The sequence below is a fragment of the Hemicordylus capensis genome, chromosome 4 (assembly GCF_027244095.1).
Source record: "Hemicordylus capensis ecotype Gifberg chromosome 4, rHemCap1.1.pri, whole genome shotgun sequence".
In the NCBI taxonomy this organism is placed as follows: Eukaryota; Metazoa; Chordata; class Lepidosauria; order Squamata; family Cordylidae; genus Hemicordylus; species Hemicordylus capensis.
In genome coordinates this window covers 174,237,113-174,257,262 of record NC_069660.1, presented here as the reverse complement: position 1 = coordinate 174,257,262, position 20,150 = coordinate 174,237,113, and the positions used below count along the sequence as shown (strand labels likewise).

General features: G+C 43.4%; 1 protein-coding gene across 6 annotated transcripts in view; it reads right to left on the bottom strand.

Moving 5' to 3' along the window:
• SORCS2 (sortilin related VPS10 domain containing receptor 2) overlaps nt 1-20,150 on the bottom strand; it is a 248,591-nt gene that overhangs the window by 153,931 nt on the left and 74,510 nt on the right. For all 6 annotated transcript variants that reach the window (XR_008305630.1, XR_008305629.1, XM_053243173.1 and 3 more), the window contains exon 3: nt 221-320. Coding sequence is in view for 4 of the 6 variants with exons in the window: in XM_053243173.1 (XP_053099148.1) it covers nt 221-320 (100 nt within the window). In the remaining 2 variants the exon portion in view is untranslated. The remainder of the gene's footprint in view (nt 1-220; nt 321-20,150) is intronic.

Sequence of the window (20,150 nt, the reverse complement as noted above, 5' to 3'; positions counted from 1 at the left end):
CAATCATTAGAAATGGTACAGGAAGCCATCCAGGGTGCCAGTCTTACTCCACAACAGAACAAGCAGTTCCAGAGTCTGGGCACAGCTATTAAAAAGGCACCGTTTCGTGCTTTTTGTCAGCCAAACTTTAGATAGCATTGGCACACAGAGCAAAGCTTCTCCAGAGGTTCTTCATGCAAAGACAGAATTGTATGCGTGTAAGCGAAGAATAGCTACGTACCTTTTTTTTGTTAGTGGGGCAGATGTAGAAATTTTCAATGACCGTTGTAATTCCAGGCTGTAGATTCAGCTTGGTATATAATGTCCCAAAATCTGAAGACCTGAGGGGAAAGGTGGGGAAAAAATAACTTCAGGAGCTTTCTAATTATTAGCCTCTACTCTCCAATTCAAAAAGATCTTGGAGTTGGTATACATGTTACATATTAAGCATTTGATAACTGACACAAATAAAACTTCTAACAGAGCAAACCTAGGCATGCTAATGAGAAGTACATCTCATTGATTTCAATGGGGCTTATTCCCTAGTAAGCAGCTTTAGGATTGCAGTTCTAGGAAAGTAACCACCCAGTTTTGACGGTCCTGCTCAAGTAGAAAACATGTGAGCCGTTTGAGAAATATTCACAACACTTAAGATTTACTAGAGCTTCCACATATGCAAAACAAAACAACAAGTTGAATTAATTAGATTTCCTGATTTAAAATATAGTGGATCGCTCTTCTGTGCCAGGCAAAGGCAGTTTTGATTGCTGTGGCTGTGTTATTTGGGACATAGTTATTAGTGATATCCCAGGTGTAATATGTCATTTCTAATGTTTCTATTTGAATTTGTTTTTTAGTCCCTCAGCATCATTATGCGTATGTGCATTACAATGGAGCTACATCAATGGCACTTCTGCATCTCAAGACATATTCCATAGACACATTTGTCTTGCACTCCTTGGAGTCAGAGACGCTCTTACCCCTGGACTTCAGGGCCGAAGTCCAGGGCCTCCACACCCCCTGGGGGCCCCCAAATCCTCTTTAGTCTGTTCTGGTTGGTGTGGTTTGTGCCCTCAAGAACCTACGTGTTAAAAATGATGCTTAACCTGCAGTCGGGGGGGGGGGCCTCCAAAGGCCTTTAGGTCCAGGCTCCAAGATTACCTAGGTGCACCTGTACTTGGAATTGTTTCTGGTTAATAGAAGAAGTGTGAGGTGGCATGACTGTGAGAAACACCTCTGGGAGAACAAAAGAAAAACATTTCCTCCAGTGGCTTGTATCAGCTCCAGTGAAAAGATGGAGGGAGACTGCCCTCACATAAATTCCCATCTCAGGTGGTTTTAAATCTGCACCACAGATGACTGTATTTAGCATAATGTTTTATGATGTGGCTTTTTTTTAAAAGGGCTAATCATGGGTCTAAAGTTTATTTTATTTCTAACTGTAGGATACTTAATAAACAGATGATGATGATTATGATGATGATGATAGACACTAGATTGGAATGACTGTAACATGTTGTAAACTTTAATGCACTGAATACCAACTATGAAAAAAGCTACCACATAAACAACTGCCACACAAAATAACTCCACAGTTAGATTAACATTTGAAAGCTATCTGTGACTGTGAAGATCTGAAATTTTACATGATCTGTGCACTTCAGGGCCTTTGCTATCCAGATGGACATGGCCAACCATCCAGATGGTTTTCCCTGCCTGTTTAAAAGCTTTTCTCTTAGTTCCCCTGAAGCGTATAATTTTAGTGGTCTAAAGGAGGAAAAGTTTGCATAATTTCTCTTCACATTATCTTTTGGTTTACTGCTTAGTGTGTGTGGTTGTTGGTTTTTTTAAAAGAAAATTTTAATAGAACTAGATGTTTTGAAGGAAAATTGGACAGAAATTTGTGCATGACACACATTACAATAGCTCCTCAAAACACCTACAGATTCCTTATATATTCCCAAATGCTAATTCAAAGTGACATTGATTGTTGTTCTGTTCAGTCACGTGTAACCAAAAGAAACCAAGGGGCATTCTAATTGGTATAATTAGTCTGTTCACTTGTCCGCCTGCACACTACTTGCTTTTTCCCCCCTTCTCAGAGCACCCAGAAGGAAAAATATCAGACCGTTAAAGGTACAATGTCCACAAAATACATTCAGCAGAGAGCCCAGATTTGCCAGCATATATAGGAGCAGTAACTGGCCATGGTTGCTCCTTCCCATGGGTGTAGCTGGATGGTTCCCCACTCACTCAATTGCAATTTTGGGCGATATTTAAGGGGCCCTGTCCAGGTTAGGGAGGCCTGTCTTTGCATGCTTTCTGCATTGTGGCTACATCTGCTGCCTTGTGTTTGCCGCCTCATATTCTGCCTCAGCAATTCAAAAAATAGGGCGTTAACGTTCCAGTGTTTACAGGCATTATGTGTGCTGATTGTTACTGTTATTACTGTGTTTCTTCTTTTGACATCCCTGGGGGCCTGTTGGACAGAGCAGAGTGCTTATCCTGGGGCATTCCATACTTTTGGGGGCCCACAAGTGGGCGTGTGCATCCAGTTTCGGGACACAGCTCAGCCTGGGACAATGGGCATCGATCTGTTGGATCAGTTGCCGCAGGATGCACTTTGAACAGTTGCTAACTGTTTTTCAGGAACATTTGGAGGCCAATCTGCCTCGGGATAGCTTGTTGCTACATCTTGGTGAGAATGATCTGGGAGGCAGACTAGGGTACGCCATTTCCTTTCAAGCGGCCTCTGACTTGGAAATCATCTTGCTTTGGGTACCAGGCATTTGCCTGTTGTGGTCTGACTTAAAGCAGAGTATGGAAGGGCACTAGAAGGCCTGGTAAAATTGATAGGGCCCGCAGGAAGATTAATCGGGATATGGTACGGTTCATCTCCAGGCATGGGGGTGGAGCAATTCCTCATCTGGACATTGTTTTTTCAGCACCTGAGCTCTACAACGGCTGTGGTGTGCACCTTTCTCCCAGAAGGAGCAATATCTTTTTGGTCAACCTACAGAGGGGATTGGCTGTGTTGCTGCAGGGTTGTGGGAGGCACACAGGGCCAAGTTATTTGCGGAAGTGAGGGCCCCTAGCCATGCCCTAGATGCTTAAGCATTTTCTGGCTGGGGTTCTCCAATCTACAGAAGCAGCTCCTTCCTGAAAGGCTTGAGAGAGAGAAAATGCTATGTGCAGATGCCTAGCACTAGGTCAGCTAGGAAGGGCAGCCTCAGCCATAGGACAAGGGGGCTGCCTGGAGCCAATGTGTGTGACACACGGCATTTTAAGACGGGGATCATACCTTGGGTTGCAACTCCCTAGCTACCACATTGTAGCAGATGCAGAGCCAATCCCCATCTGTTCTAAATTGTTTGTAATAAAGTTGTGGCCCTTTAATACCAACTTTCTTGCCTTGTGTCTTAATTGTTTGGGAGCAATCCAGCCTCTCGCTGTATTTTATCCATGGTGCAGCTTGTTTGCCCCAGCCCCAGGCATGGAGCATGGGGCTGGGACCTTACTTGTCCATCCAGCACTGGGGGCGTAGAGTTAGACAACCCTTTGGTCATCCCCACTTCTCCACTCTCAGTCTGCCCAGGCAAGCAACCCCTCCCGCCGATCCCTGATTACAGTGTGGGCTTGCTGGTAGCCAGTTGAGGACAGGTAGGAATTTTTAAAATTCACACTTGATTGGCCTTTTGTAAGGGTCTTTTCCCACCTACCTCACTCTTAGTTAGTTGAGGCATCTGTGGTCACAACAGCAGGTACAGTGCAATTGCAACCACTGGTGTAAGGCTGCTGGACACCTTAGGCACCCATTTGTGGAAGAAAGGACCCCTAGTCATGCCCTAGATGCTTCACAGCTGGCTGGGAATTTCCTCCAATCTGCAGGAGCAGCACCTTCCCGAAAGGCTTCATGGCTTCAGGTGGAGGGGGAGGGGTGATGCTGTTTGCAGATGCCTGGTAGTAGGTCGGCTAGGAAGGGCAAGATCATACCTTGGGTAGCGACTCCCTAGCTACCGCAACGTAGGGGTGGAGAGCCAATCCCCATCTGTTCTAAATCCTATATAATAAAACCCTAAGGTACCTGCATCCATGTCTCTTGCGGGTGTTCTGCGCATGCGTGGCGCGCGCAGACACAGCGGCGCGAGGAAGGGGGTCATGAAAAACAACGCTGTCTGCGTTCTCCTTTCCTGCCTTGAGTGCCTTCCACTGTTGGTCATGTGCAGTGCAGTGGCACACATGCTCACTGGCTCTGCCCTCAGAGGATGCGCGGACCCGTTTCACTTTGTTTTGACTGGAGGAGGAGGAGACTTTCCCTTTCTTCTTTGCGGACTGACTGCAGGCGAGGGAGGATCGACAGCCAGCCAGTCCTTTTGCTTTTCCACCCCTCCCCTCACTCCCAGAAGGCGGGAGAAGCAGCCCTTCGCTTCTCTTTCAGTGGTGCTAGCCGCGTGGATGGGCGGGCGCAGAAGGCGGGCGTGGACTGGGACAACAGTAATAGCCCCAAGCAAGAACCGCAGCAGCGGAGCTGCTGTTGAGGAGGGTCGTACCGGGCAGTCTTGCAACGTCCCTTGCCCTTGAAGAAAGACTGTTCTCTACACAACTCTTCTAGCGCCCGTTAATGTAACGGGCTGAATGTCCACTAGTTGTTTAATAAAGTTGTGGGCCTTTAAAATCAACTTTCTTGCCTTGTGTCCTCATTGTCTAGGTGCAAAATGTTCAGCAGAGCACCCAGTTTTGCCAGCACTTATGGGTGCATGCAGGAGTCAGCCTGCAGTTGTTGAAAACAAGGTTGCCAAGATCCCAAAAAGTCTGTTTTCCCTCACCTCCTCTTTTCATAATAAATCAGATGCCAAATATTAATAAAATATGTGTGTGCTGCTTTTCAACAAAAAATTGTTCTCAACACAGTTTACCTATCAAATGGTATGAGAAAATAGTTCCCAGCTTGAAAAGGACCCAGTCTAAAAATACAAAGTGTTTTTTCTAGATTACTGAATTATGGCTGGGAGGCTGTTCCAGACAAAAAGATTCTACAGCACTGAAACCCCACATTTTGAATCACACACCCAAAGTGACAAATATTTAGATCAGCCTCACTATGGAATAACATCCAAACGAATTATTTTGCTGAGAGAATATGCACTGCCTTGTAGCCAACTCCATTACACTAAAACAGGATTTGCAATACTTGCAAACATCTTATCACAAGATTAATGTAGCTTTTCCTTTACAAGTGAAGGATATCCCATTCTTTCATTATATACTCTCTTCTGTCACCCAAGTGTTCCAGTTAAATCTATCCTATTCAAATTACAGATAGAAAATTTGGTAAAAAATATTTGCCAAAAGAGCAGCGCCCTCTGAATAAAATCACATCTTGTTGGAAAATATTTGCCTTCCACTTTACATATTTAGAGCTCTAAATGTGCTTGTTTTACACACACACACACACACACACACACACACACACACACACACACCCCTACCATGCACTACTTGCAAGATGTTTCCAGACACCGATATTTCTGAGTTTTTGAATTACAATTCCTATAATGCCACCTGCTTTGTTTTGTATCTGTTATTCTCATGAGTATTCTACATGAGAATGCAGTATATTTAAAATAAATTTTCCGGCTCCAAATTGGGTACATAACTTGTTTGATATTGCAACTACTGAACAACAATTTACGTTGCATCCTCCTATTCTACTTTCATGAGAAAGAATAAAGGACAGGTTTTAAAAAAATTTATGTTTTTCCGTTTCTAGAAGAATTTGTTTAATTTGATTTTTACATACAACATCTACCATGTCTTATATCCAAGTCCAGTTTTATGAGCATAAAACTCTGGTAAGTGGCGCAGCAAGCAAATGCTTGACTAACAAGCAGAAGGTTGCCGATTCAAATCCCTGCTGGTACTATATCGGGCACAGGCTCGGACCGGCCCACAGGGCAACAGGGCATATTCCCAGTGCACCCCACCCGTGGGGCGCCCCACCGCACTCAGCAGCAGTGAATACTAGCCCCCTTAATTACTCATTCTGCTCAAAACCCAGCACCCTCCCCACATACATTCCACCGCCCACTCAGTGCCCCCAGTCCGGCCCTGATCGGGCGGCAGCGATATAGGAAGATGCTGAAAGGCATCATCTCATACTGTGCAGGAGGAGGCAATGCTAAACCCCTCCTGTATTCTACCAAAAGGAAACCACAGGGCTCTGTGGGCGCCAGGAGTCGAAATTGACTTGACAACACACTTTACCTTTAAGCCTAAATAAAACTAAGACTTTTAAAGTTATTATTATTAATAGTAGTAATAATATTTATATATTGTTATTGAAGTTATACCAGTGTGATTTGTCAATTTAACTTTAAAACATAAATTCAATAAAATGTATTTATATTATTTAAATTTACTTACAATGTTTAATTTCTTAAATTTATACTGAGATTCCATGAACATAATTTTCAAATTTTCTTGAAACTATTTACATTTAAATTTAGATCTAATTTCATAATATAATTTGTTTTTTATTTAGATTTTTCTCCCATCGATTCTCTTTATGCTCCATTTATTCAGTGTTGCTTCACTGACAGGATGAGCAAGAAAAGAAACTCAGTGGAAGAAAACAGATAAACTCTGTGTAAGAGTGCCTGGTATAATATCTAGCTTGGTCCAAAGAAGAGAATTTTGACAACCTGGCTTTGTAAGAAGTGTTTGAGGAGCCATTGGCATCACAGGAGCTTGTTTGTACTGTGAAATATTGACATGCTTCCATATCTACACACATAGAGGATGAAGAACTCCTGGACATTGCTAATGCAGCAATGCCTCACTGGAAGATACCCTATCAATATTACATTTTCAGGAAAGCTGTGCTAAAGCTACTTAGGTAGTGGCTTACTCAAAGGACTATATTATATATCTGGCAAAAGAGTCTTCCAAACCCAGTTCTCTGCTTTATTCAGAATGATACACAATACCAAATGGGGAATCACAGATTTTGTTTCTAGCTTGGTTATTCAGAATGAGTCCATTAGAGGTTGCTTTGAAAGCATCCCATACAATTAGGGCTTGAGTTATCAAAGTTGTAAAATAGTTCTTGATCTCTGTTTCAAAGGTATTAATCAGATTTCTGCCCGGGGTGGAGCCACCATTGAGCGAATGGGTTCAAAGAACACGGGCCACTACACCTCAGGGGCCGCACCTCATGCCCTAGACATGCCCCCCACATTTCTCATCAGACGCGGGGTGTGTGGCTAAACGCTCCCTGCATCTGACATCAGATGCAAGGGGTGGGGCTAGGGGGCCACGGAGGCAGCAGAGCCCAGGCCGCCACTGGCCTCCCTCCGGGCCTATTTCTGCCTATTTATAACAACCTGTTAAGCTTGCAGCCCCTCCTTTCACTTTATCCACTCCCTATACTAAGCTGCACATCATCCACATTTGATCACACCACACTTTTGACATGTTTATTTGCTGTATTGTCGTAACTAAAAAAGGGAGGATTGTTGGAGTTTGTAATTATTTAGCCAAAGCACCAACAAAGGAAGCTACCCACTCCAGTTACAAAGTAGAGTGTACAGTTTTGTGGCTGCAGTTATCTAAAGAACACACAGACTATTGTAGGATATAAACTAAATAGGTTTACTGGTGAAGTACATTTTGGATAGGAAAGACCTATCCTAACTATCAGCTACAGGATGGATAGATAGGGGGAGAGAGATATGTTCCCATCTACTATCCGAGAGGAAAAGAAGAGGACTGACTTCCCACAGGAAATATCTGAGGAGTCAAGGCAGGGATCATAGAGTAGAGGTAAAGGAGGGACAGGTAAGGAGACCCTCATTAACTGTCTCTACTCCCAATGCCCCTAGTGGTCATTAGGATAGTTGGTGCAAAAAGTCGATACAATGGAACTCCATCCACAATAAGGATTCGTTGTCCAGGGTCCTTATGCCAGCTCATTTGGTGAATGAGAGGAGCAAAATCTTACTCAGGGGATTAAAATTTTACTTCCTGTTTCTCCTGTGAGGCTCATGGGGCCGCGTGTCATGAACGCCCAGTGAGCCCTCCTTGCCTTGCTCTTCCCTTATAAAGGGGCTCTGCTCATGATGTATGCCCACCACAGTCCCTAGTCTCATGACACCCATGTACCATTCCTCCCTCAAGTAAGGTTGCCAGGTCCAGATAGTGAAAAAAGTCAAAATCAGTCAACAAAAAAGTGAAAATAATATTTTTCACTAAAAAGTCTCCACTTTGCACAAATATTTGCATAAAATTTGCATATTCTAATTGGTAAAATATATTCAAACTTTACTAAAAATAGGATAATTTGAGAATAAATAAAACTCACCACTGTGGAGAAGCCAGTGACCAGGAGAGCTGTGAGTCTGCTCACTTTGCAGTCTAGGTGCTAATTTCTCAAGGCCCCTACTTCTTAACCTGAAATTCGCCTCCTAGTTAGGTTTGCCACCAGCCCTACATCTAGCTGCATGTAGCAGGGTACCTCACGGTTGTTCAGGAAAGTTTTTAAGTTGCTTGACTGTAAAACCCATCTGTCTTTTGAATTCAAATTATAGATGAAAATGGGCGTTTGGCTATTTCTTACCCAGAGTTCTGTTTGTCCAATTCATGCCCATGCTTACAACACACTCTTTGTGATGATGCTTTATATATGCGCAGGCAGGATATGCATCCCCCACTTCCCGCCATACTTTTAGCAAGTGTCATTTAAAAGTACTGTAGACAGTATTGGAGCCAAAGTGTCTAGGTGACCACATCTTTTCTAACAAGAGTGCTTAGATGCGGCCAATTCAGGTTTCATAACTAGCCACCCAAGAGGCCACTGCCTATGCCCCAACAGCATCCTCCTGCATTGATGCTATATTTTTACTAAAGTTGCAGGGAGCTGAAATTCTCTCTCTCTCTCTCTCTCTCTCTCTCTCTCTCTCACACACACACACACACACACACACACACACACACACACACACACATACACTTTGCAGGATCCTGCTGCTAAAATGCTCAGTTCTGCTGCGTAGGGGTCATATACAGCACACCACATACACTCTCGAGCCAGTCCTCTCCACCCACGCCTCATCACAGGCAGCTTCTCTCATCGCACACGCCAGGACAGGAGGGCTTCTGATTGGCGGGCGGCGGCATGGCATGCAACAGCGACAGAAGGCTGTTGGCTCAGCACTGTACAAGTGCAGCAGTGGCCCTGAAGTTGCTGTTTGGGTCGGGTGGGAGCAGGGCTCATGCACGGGAGAGCCTCTGGCAGCCCACCAATTAAATTACAAATTTAATTGGTAATTCAGTCTGTCCGCTCAGCTGGCGGACAGCAGGATGGCCCAGACACCCCCTCCAACATGGAAATAGTTGGAGGGGGTTAAAAATAGTCCAAAATCCAGGTCAATTGTCGCCAGACGGCAACGCTATCCTCAAGTCATGGGAATACCCATAATACCTAGTAAAAGAATTCCAATCTCATCTCCCTTGGCTCATACCACTGCACTGAAGCAGACCTTCCAGAGGCAACTACCTCAAATGGCAAATGACTGAGGCACCAGTGTGAGGTGGCAAAAGTGCCCCATCTGCTCTCATCTGTCTCCACCCACTGCCTGCCACCCACTGCCCTCAGAGCAAATCTTCACCAAGCAGTGGCAAAGAGCCACCAAGACTGTCTTCCTCTACTTCCTCCTCACTTGGCACATTATATCCTACTCCCCTGTGTGCCACTGCCAGTCTTATAATGAAAGTGGGAAGGAAGCAGAAGAAGAAATGAGGAAAGGGCAGTAGGCAGTGTTCCCTCTAAGGCGTGCGTGTGCTCACACATTTCTGATGTCCCCTGAGTTAATTTTAGATCCCTCCCAGGTTGAATCAGGAAGGTCCCATTCTGAATGCATGTGTGTGCACACTGCCTTGATACTGCTGCCCAGAACAAAAATTTCACACAGATGAAAAAATTAGAGAGAACACTGGCAGCAAGGTACTGGAAGTGTCTAATAATAGACTGCCCTTTCTGCAGAGTCTCCTATAGAGCATCTCCTGTATTTAACTGGCATTTCTTCTGCTGCTTCTTCCCTCTTTTCATAAGAACAGCCCAGCTAGATTAAAGGCCTTTCTAGTCCATCATCCGGTTCGCCCACCAGATGCCTCTGTGAAGCCACAGGCAAGAGCTGAGGGCATGCCCTCTCTCTTACTGTTGCTCCACTGCAAATGGTATTTAGAGACATCTTGCCTCTGAGGCTGGAGGTGGCCTATACAGTGGGTATAGGAAAGAATCAACCCCTTTGATAGACCTTAAATTCTGGTTCCCTTACATCCTGAAATGAAAACACAAAGAAAATTCCCTTCCCCAGCTGTACTTATCCAATGCAACCTATAACATCCAACTGAAAAACATCACAATTACAGTCCAGAAAAAGTGTCAGAAATAAAAAACAAGAATTACTGAGATTGAAAAAGGATCACCCCCCCCCCAATGTCAATATTTTGTTGAACCACCTTTTGCTTTAATAACAGCCTTGAGTCTGTTGGGATACTTCTCTATCAACCTTGCACATCTAGACGGAGCAATATTTGCCCACTCCTCCATACAGAACTGTTCAAGTTCGGTCACATTGGATGGTAGGTGTTGGTGGACTGCTATCTTCAAATCTCTCCACAGATTTTCTATGGGATTTAGGTCTGGGCTCTGACTGGGCCACTTGAGGACGTTCACTTTTTTCTCCTTCAGCCACTGTGTGGTCGATTTTGCCGTGTGCTTCGGATCATTGTCATGTTGAAAGGTGAATCTTCTGCCCATCCTCAACTGTCTGGCAGAGGGTAGCAGGTTTTCTTCCAGAATCTGACGGTATTTTGCCCCATCCATTTTTCCTTCTACCCTAACGAGAGCCCCAGTCCCTGAGGCAGAGAAACACCCCCACAACAGGATGCTGCCACCTCCATGCTTCACTGTAGGTATGGTGTGTTGTGGATGGTGAGCTGCATTGGATTTACGCCAGGTGTACTGTTTGGTGTTGAGGCCAAATAGTTCAATCTTGGTCTCATCTGACCATAAGACCTTTTTCCATTTGGCATCAGAATCTTCAAGGTGCCTTCTGGCAAAGCTCAAACGAGCTTTAATGTGGCCTTTCTTGAGAAGTGGCTTTCTCCTTGCGACCCTCCCGAACAAGCCACATCTGTGGAGCGCTCGTGAAATTGTTGTCACATGCACAGAACAACCACTCTTTGCCATGAAGTCCTTTAACTCCTTCAGAGTGGCCATTGGCCTCTTGGTAACCTCTCTTACCAGATTCCTCCTTGCTCTTCCATCCAGTTTGGAGGGCCGACCGGATCCAGGGAGGATAGCAGTCCACCAACACCTACCATCCAATGTGACCGAACTTGAACAGTTCTGTATGGAAGAGTGGGCAAATATTGCTCCGTCTAGATGTACAAGGTTGATAGAGAAGTATCCCAACAGACTCAAGGCTGTTATTAAAGCAAAAGGTGGTTCAACAAAATATTGACATTGGAGGGGTGATCCTTTTTCAATCTCAGTAATTCTTGTTTTTTATTTCTGACACTTTTTCTGGACTGTAATTGTGATGTTTTTCAGTTAGATGTTATAGGTTGCATTGGATAAGTACAGCTGGTGAAGGGAATTTTCTTTGTGTTTTCATTTCAGGATGTAAGGGAACCAGAATTTAAGGTCTATCAAAGGGGGTGATTCTTTCCTATACCCACTGTAGCCCTCAGACTAGCAGCCATTGATAGATCTGTCCTCCATGAATTTATCTAAACCCCTCTTAAAGCCATCCAGGTTGCTGGCAGTCACCATGATGTATTTGAATCCACAAAACGGTGATAATTGTGTATGTGTTTAGGCACATGTGTTTATCTTAATAGAAACTTAGAGTTCTTGTAATGATTAAGTGATGTCTCAGTTAGGAGACGGATGTCTGTGATTCATGCTGATATGGCATAGCTTGTTTAATCATTATTGTGTGGCCAATGTTTGTGTAAACTGTGTAAATTGTATACTAAAAGGTACAAAAACTCATGGAAATTGTAACTCAGCGTACCAGCTTGGTGAGAACCAGTTGGCACCCTCTGTCTGCAGCACAGCAAAATAAAGCCTTGGAAATGTTTCTCCTGTGTCTGGTTACTCTTATACTAAGAGCCCCGACAAGAACCCAGAGAAGTGCATTTAGGCACATCAACCACATCCTGTGGCAGATAATTCTATGAGTTGATTATGCATTGTGTGAAAAAGTATTTCCTTTCTAAAGGAAGTACTAAATTTCATATCTAGCCTAGCATCAATGCATGAGAGAGATAAGAGTATACGTATAGGGTCAGGAGGAGGACCACCTTGGTGAAGAACTATTCTATTGGTGGTGAGTGACAGAGGGAAGGAGATGGAGGTGGGACATATATGCATGCATCTGTCAAGTGAGAAGAAGAAGATGAAGAAAATACATGTTGCAGGGATAGCATTTGACATTCTTCCCAAGGCATGTCGAGGACTTGGGTCACCACTACATCTAGACATCTCTTCCCCCTTCATCTAAATAGATCAACCGTTTTTGTTACATCCTCCTCCTGATTTGTGTTTTTGTTATAAAGCATTCATTTATTTTTAGATATTACTGTATATTTAATTAACGTTTCAATGGTGCTTAGTCATGACTAACTTTCTTTGGATAACTGATAATTCAATACAAATTTTATATCAGAAATCCTTTAAAAAAAAATCATATAGAGAACCTGATCCAGTCATGATTTTTAAAATTTTATTGTAAAAATTTCAGCCCTCGTGGACTTTTATGTACTTCTAAGCCCCATTGATTCAGTGGAAGAGTTAAGTCCATTCTTCTGAACAAAATTATTATTCTTTACTTCTATTACTTCTATATTTTTTCTCATTATGTTTCATGAGAAAAATCTACCTTTTAAAACATTAGTGAAGCAATACACATACTAAATTTATACACACTCCCTCTTTGTTTCGTTTTTAAAAGACTAAGCTTTCTTTAATAATATTATTCATTTAGTACTTCTTCCTGCCTTTTAAGGATTGTAGCAAATGCAGCTTCAAATTTAAGGGCATGACTTTCTTGGCTTCAGTCACTGGCCTCATTTTCTTTCTTCCATTTTTGCCAGAAAGGATATTTCCCTTTTACTTCTTCCTCTACAGCCTCTAATAGTGCAGATTGCATCTTATCTATTTTTACTACATGCGGAAACAGTATAATCGTTACCTGGTATCTTTTTATTTTTATTTTTTTAATTCTTACCAATTATATTTGTAGAGCACTCTTTCTGAGGTATAGAATGCATTTCCTGGACCTTGGGGGGAAATGTTTTAGTTCAATATTGTCCTTTCCTTCTCTTCCATTTTAGGCATTTTTTAATACTCAGTTTATTAAGATTAGCTTAATCTCTACTCTTACCTTTCTTCTCTCTCTGCTTTCTACAGTTGCAGTTTGTTTTTGTATTCTCCATGGAGTTTCAGGTGCCATTTTTAGTTTGCCTCAATTCTGCAAAAGATATTTTGTTCGTTTAATGTTTCTTTTTTAAAGTGAAGTAAGACACTAAAGTGTGTGCCAAACTATATTTATCCCCTTTTAGAGTTCATTGAATGTTCTAGTACACTTGTTTCTAGCAGAAGTGGTTATAGAAACAGGTAATGTGTGAACTAATTTTGCAAGCCATTATGGAAAGTGATGTGTTTGAATCGGGGACTGCTAGTTACAGTACACATTTGATCCTACCCCTCTGGACTCCCTGTTGCCTTCTCTCACGATGATTTTTCCTCTCTACCACATAATCAACCTATCATTCTTGTTTCCTCTATTTTAATAAAGCCATGGTTTCCTCTATTTTAATAAAGAAAGGGGTTTATTTTCTCTCCAACCACTGTTCAATTCTGCTTGACTCCTTTGCCCAAACTCATGGACCATGCTGCTTACTCCTGCTGTCTCAACTTGTTCTCCTCCAACTCCTCTCTTGACCCCTTACAATCTGGCTTCTGCCCTCTGTACTCCACTAAGATTGCCCTTTGGGAAACCACCAATTATCTCCTCTCTGCCAAATCTAAATGTCTCTACTGCCATCATCCAACCTGACCTCTCTGCTGCCTTTGATATAGTTGATTGCTGATTTTATTCCCTTTACGTCTCAGGTCTCCATGATTCCATGACCTCAACTGGTTCTTTTCTTATTTGTCTGGTCCCCCCCCCCCCGTGTTTCCACTGAGGTAGGTCTTCCTCTGCTTTCCAACCTTCCAGCAGAGTCCCTCAGCTATTGTCCTTGGCACTCTGCTATTCCCTCTAGACGAACAATGATCCTAGGTGACCACATCTCAAGACTTTCTATTATGCTAATAACACCCAGCTCTCTACCCCAGAATTTTCTCCCTCCCTCCAATTCTGCTTCTCCAACTACATGCCTGATATTTCCTCTTGATATTTTTCCTTATCTTCCCTGTGTTGCATTCTAGATTGTAATCTAATTCTAGATTACAATCCCTAGATTGAGGAATTGTAAGTCCCTCAAGACAGGGACTTGTAGTTTGTAAATCATTGCGTACTATATAAATAAGTTATAACATCACATGGGTATCTAAAGGGCTGCTTACTCTCATATAAACCAGCCTGAGCTTTAAGATCTTCACTAAAGGCATGCCCTACCCTCAGAGGTTAGGTGGGAGGCAACCAGAGAAGGTCTTTCCAGTGGTACTAAGGCCTGACACCTTCCCTATTTTGTTTAGGTGACAGATTAAGATTTTTATTTGTCTGAATTTCTAATAAACAGTGATAGTGGGTTGTATCCAAACAAAATTAGTCATATTAAATACCACTGAAATAAACTAGGCAAGTTAATTTTGACAATAATTTCAACAGGACTTAGTCATGACTAACTTTCTTTGGATACAACCCATCATTTCTGAGAAATTATGTTTAGGTTGTTTTTGTTGATTGCTATCAGGTGTTTTATAAGTGTTGTACTGTTCCGCTCTTACTTGTCTGCTTCTGATTTTATATTTGGTGTATATTGTATCTGTTTGTTTAAAATACCTTTATAGCATTTTTTCTGGCAATTCAAACGATTTATAACATAAAAACAACATTAAAAACTATAAGCATAAGCTAACATAAAACAAACAATGATAAAACCATCTTTGGTTAAAAAGCCATGGAAAAGATAAAGACCAGTTTAGTCAAAGAACTGATGAGACAAATGACAGCTGACACCCAGACTAACCTGCAGACACGCCAAGGGCAATTTTCAGCTATCTAGCTTTCCCTCCACAGTTGCCCATGTCTCCTAAAACAATGCTCCTGAGAGCTAGTTTCAGATAGCTACACAAGGAAGGGAAAATCATTGGAAACTGCCCCACATGAAACAAAAAAACCTGCTTCGCTCACAAAAGGTCAGCCTAGATGTCAGCTAACAACTCCAGAAGCTCAGTAAAGAAACAGCACTGGGGTGTGCTAAACATTTTGACGTCAAAATGTTTCTATTTGAAATGGGCCATTTTGACTGTCCTGAGCTCAAAACAAAATGCCCTTTAAATAAAGGGCCTGTTTCAAGCTCAGAACAACCCATTTCTATGTGAAACATTATGATGAGTGCCATTTTGGAGGTCATTTTCCCTTTGCTGATTGGCTTGTGACCCTATGGAGAAAAGGTTAAAAATTGTTTAAAATCACCTGCTTGCCCATTTCTTTATGGGCTGGGTGGTAGGTACCACCCATCATGCTCTACCACCCAACCCATTTTGAGCTACCCATGAGGAACAATGGGGTGTTTCGAGTTTCCCCATTGTTCCCTATGGCTGAAATACTCAAAAAGTGTTGAGGTTTCTTCTGTCGAAACAATCAGGTTTACCACTGTTTCAATTGAAATGTTTTGGCCATCTGCATTTTGTTTCACGCTTAAAATAAAACACAAAATCTGTTTCATGCACATCCCTAGATAGCACTTTACTGGTTGGTGGCTTAATGTTAAGAGATTGCTCTCTGGCAATATTTCCCCCCTACTTTGCAAGTAAGGCAAGGAAAGAATTCATGATTTGTAACAAACTACAAGACAGCCAGAAAGGGCAGGTTTCCTTGCTATAACTGTAGTTCTTGAGTGGTCTTCTGTGCATTCACACTTGGGTTATATGCTTGCGCAGAGACCAGAATCCGAAACATTCCAAAACTGTACCCTAAAAGGAAAAAACAGCTCCCTCTGTAGGAACATACCCCACTCCTCCTCAGTCTAGGAGGCCGCTGCAACCAACCAAGGATCTGAGAAAGACTCCAATAGGCTGCTGTGGGAAGTCCAGGTGAGAAGACAGAAGACCACTTGAAGAACTACAGTTACAGGTAGGAAACCTGCCCTTCTTCATCATCTTTGTGCATCACACTTGGGATAATAGCAAGCTTCCTTACCTGGGCAGAGGGAGCAGCCTGTTGGGAAACAGACTGGAGAACCGAAGCCCCAAACGCTACCTGTGCTTGGGACCAGACGTCCAAAGTGTAGTGGCCAACAAAAATGGACAGTCTTGACCAAGTTGCTGCCCTGCAGATTTCTTCCAAAGGAATGCCTCCCTCTCCAAAATGCTGTGGAAGTTGCCATGGTTCTTTTGGAGTGTGCCCAGACAAGGTGTGGCAGCGGCTGTGTCACCATATGATAAGTTAAAGAGACCACCACCCAAGCCAAGAGTCTTTGAGTTGATATTGGCAATCCCTTGGAGAAAACTGCATAGCTCACAAATAGCTTATCTGATTTTCTGAAAGGCCTTGTCCCGTCCACATAAAAGACCAAAGACCTACTACATACATCCAAAGAATGGTATGTCCTGTCACTTTCCGAAACAGGATCAGGAAAGAAGACAGGCAGGAGCAGTTCTTGAGTCATATCAAACTCCATCACCACCTTCATCAGAAAGGTCAGGTCAAGTCATAGCAACACCCTATCCCTATGGAACGTCAAGTAAGGTGAGTCACATCAAGGGGCTTGAAGTTCGCTAACCCTTCGAGCTGAGGAAATAGCTAACAGGAACACAGTTTTTAATGACAGCAGCTTGAGGCTCAAAGTGGCCAATAGTTCAAATGGGCAAGACATTAACTGAGAAAGAATTAGCTGCAAGTCCCAAGAAGGTAATAAACGTGGGGCAGCTACAAACAAGCTAACCAAACCCTTTAAAAACTTCTTAACTATAGGTTCAGAGAATAGACCCTGAAATTTGTGGCTGCTAGAAGCACCTTAACAGAGGCATGTGCCTGTCCTGCCTCCTGAAGGGAGAGCAGATACTCCAAGATGATGGGCACAGGGGCAATTTCCAGAGACAAGTTCTAGCTTGCAGCATGGCTACAGAATCTTTTCCTCTTTGCCGCATAACAATTTCTGGTGGACAGTTTACGGGACGCATTCAGTACCCTCTTGACTGAACCACTAAATGGAACACTCCTTTTACTCTCCAAATTGTCAAGCGCAGGGACTTGATGTCAGGGTGCAACCTGCGACCCTGGTCGGATACTCAGAGGCAGATGAAGGTAAGTGTGATTGGTTAGTTGTAGGAGAGTGGTGAACCACGGCTGTCTCGGCCACCACAGGGTCACCAAGAGTGCCTTCACTTTGTCCCTTATCAGTTTCTCGATGACCTTTGGGATTTGTGGAATTGGTGGGGAAAAATACAGAAACTCTTGTCCCTAATGCATCCCCCAGAGACCGCAGGTCCAACCCCGCTCTGCTGTAGAAGCGATTGCACTTCACGTTGGCTGATGTCACAAATAGGTCTATGGTGGGTACACCCCACCTAAGAAACACCTGGGATAATGCCCTGCGGTCCAGGGACCACTCGTGGAATCAGCTGTCTTGACGGCTGAGGGCATCTGCTAAAGTATTGGAGACACCTATGTGGACCATGACAGGCCAGATCCTCCTGTCTGCACATAACAACCATATGTGCAAAGCTAGCTTCATCAGGGTCCGAGATGACATGCCGCCTTGCTTGTTCAGACTGGATCTGACAGTAGTTTTGTCTGTTAGTATCAACACAGGTTCCACTTTGATCCAGGTGCAGAATGCCCTCAGAGCACGAAAAATTGCTGGCAATTCGAGATAATTTATGTGCCTTCTCTCACTGTTCGACCAGAAGCCTGCAAATGTAAGGTTTCTGAAGTGGGCTCCCCAGCCTGAGCTAGATGTGTCTGTTACAGTCTGTCACAGGGAGGGCTGTTGGAAGAGCAAGCCCCTGGACAAATCTCTGATGTCTGTCCAACAGGGCACTCCTAAACACAGCTCCCGTGGAGGCCACAGATACATCCCTTGATGCTGACGATGAGACTTTAAATGGTCAAAAAACCATGCCTGCAAGAAGCACATGTGGAAACATGCCATAAGAATAATGGTGGTGATAGAGGCCATCAGACCTAACAATCTTTCTATGAAGCATGCCGTGTGACTTGGGTATTGGCAGAACGTCAGCGCTGCATTTCTGAGACTGTCTATTCTGTGGGCAGCTAGATAGGCTCTTCCTCTTGTAGAGTCCAGCAAGGTACCCAGAAACTCTAGGGTATGGGAGGGCTCAAGAGAAGATTTTGCCCAATTCACCTGCAATCCTAAGTGAACGTCCTCATGTGGCCCAGTCAGAGCCCAGACCTAAATCCCATAGAAAATCTGTGGAGAGATTTGAAGATAGCAGTCCACCAACACCTACCATCCAATGTGACTGAACTTGAACAGTTCTGTATGGAGGAGTGGGCAAATATTGCTCCGTCTAGATGTGCAAGGTTGATAGAGAAGTATCCCAACAGACTCAAGGCTGTTATTAAAGCAAAAGGTGGTTCAACAAAATATTGACATTGGGGAGGGGTTGATCCTTTTTCAATCTCAGTAATTCTTGTTTTTTATTTCTGACACTTTTTCTGGACTGTAATTGTGATGTTTTTCAGTTGGATGTTATAGGTTGCATTGGATAAGTACAGCTGGTGAAGGGAATTTTCTTTGTGTTTTCATTTCAGGATGTAAGGGAACCAGAATTTAAGGTCTATCAAAGGGGGTGATTCTTTCCTATACCCACTGTACAAAGGTGTTCATGTCTCAGAGGTCCAGGATTGGCCTCAATCCCCCATCCCTTTTTGGGATTGTGAAGTATCTTGAGTAAAAGCCCCTGAGGAAGTCTACATGAACCTCCTCTATGGCCCCTTTCTGCAGGAGGGATTGTATTTCTTCTAATAGATATGGAAGGTGTTGTGCATTTTACACCTGAGAAAGGTGGAAGGCTGCTGAACTCTATTCAGTAACCACCGCGTATTATTGCCAAAACCCAAGTGTCAGTTGTGATGGCTGCCCAAGGTCTGTAGTGGTGGGTGAGCCAGGAGGCATCGTCATTGCCTCTTAGGGAAGGAGGGCTTGGACTTAGAGGCGGCGTGAGATTTGTGGGTCGCCGAGGCGAAGAACTTTCGCTGTGAGAATCTGCCTGGCTGACGAAAGGAATCATTAGCCTGGAATTCTGACTGATAGCTCAACTGTGGTTGCCTATAGTGGTTATGCTGGGACCAATTGAGCCTCTTGGTCAAGAGGGAGGAAGAGGCCTTGATTCGTCTGGCTTGATTCGTAAAGCCCTGGCAGATGGGGCGAAAGTCCACACGATGCGTTTCCCCAAGCCACTTAGAATGCCTGTTCAAAGTGGGAATACTAGCAGTGTAGTCTATAAACCTTTTAAAAATAGTTTTTGCTGCCATGGCCATGAAGTAACAAAAGGCCTGCTGGCCTTTTTGTCAGGAAAGGAACCAAGGAACAGTTCCAAGATCCTGCTCTGGCTGTGGTCTGCGAAAGACTGAGGAGGAGTGGGGCATGTTCCTACAGAGGGAGCCGGTTTTCCTGATCTTTTTTTCCTTCTATGGTAAAGCTTTGGAATGTTCCGGATTCTGGTTTCTATGCAAGCGCATAACCCAAGTGTGGTGCATAGACTACAAAAAAGAACCTTGGTTTGTGCAAACCAAAGTTAAATTTTATGTCCTAATTTATCACATAAAATGTTTCTATTTCAATGTCTTGTGTACACGAAAGAAATTTCTTTACTGTACACAACCTCCTGTCTTTCTACTTTGGACTCTTAATTACTACTATATTGTTGTTTTTTTAACCCACTATTTTATTTTCCTTCATATATG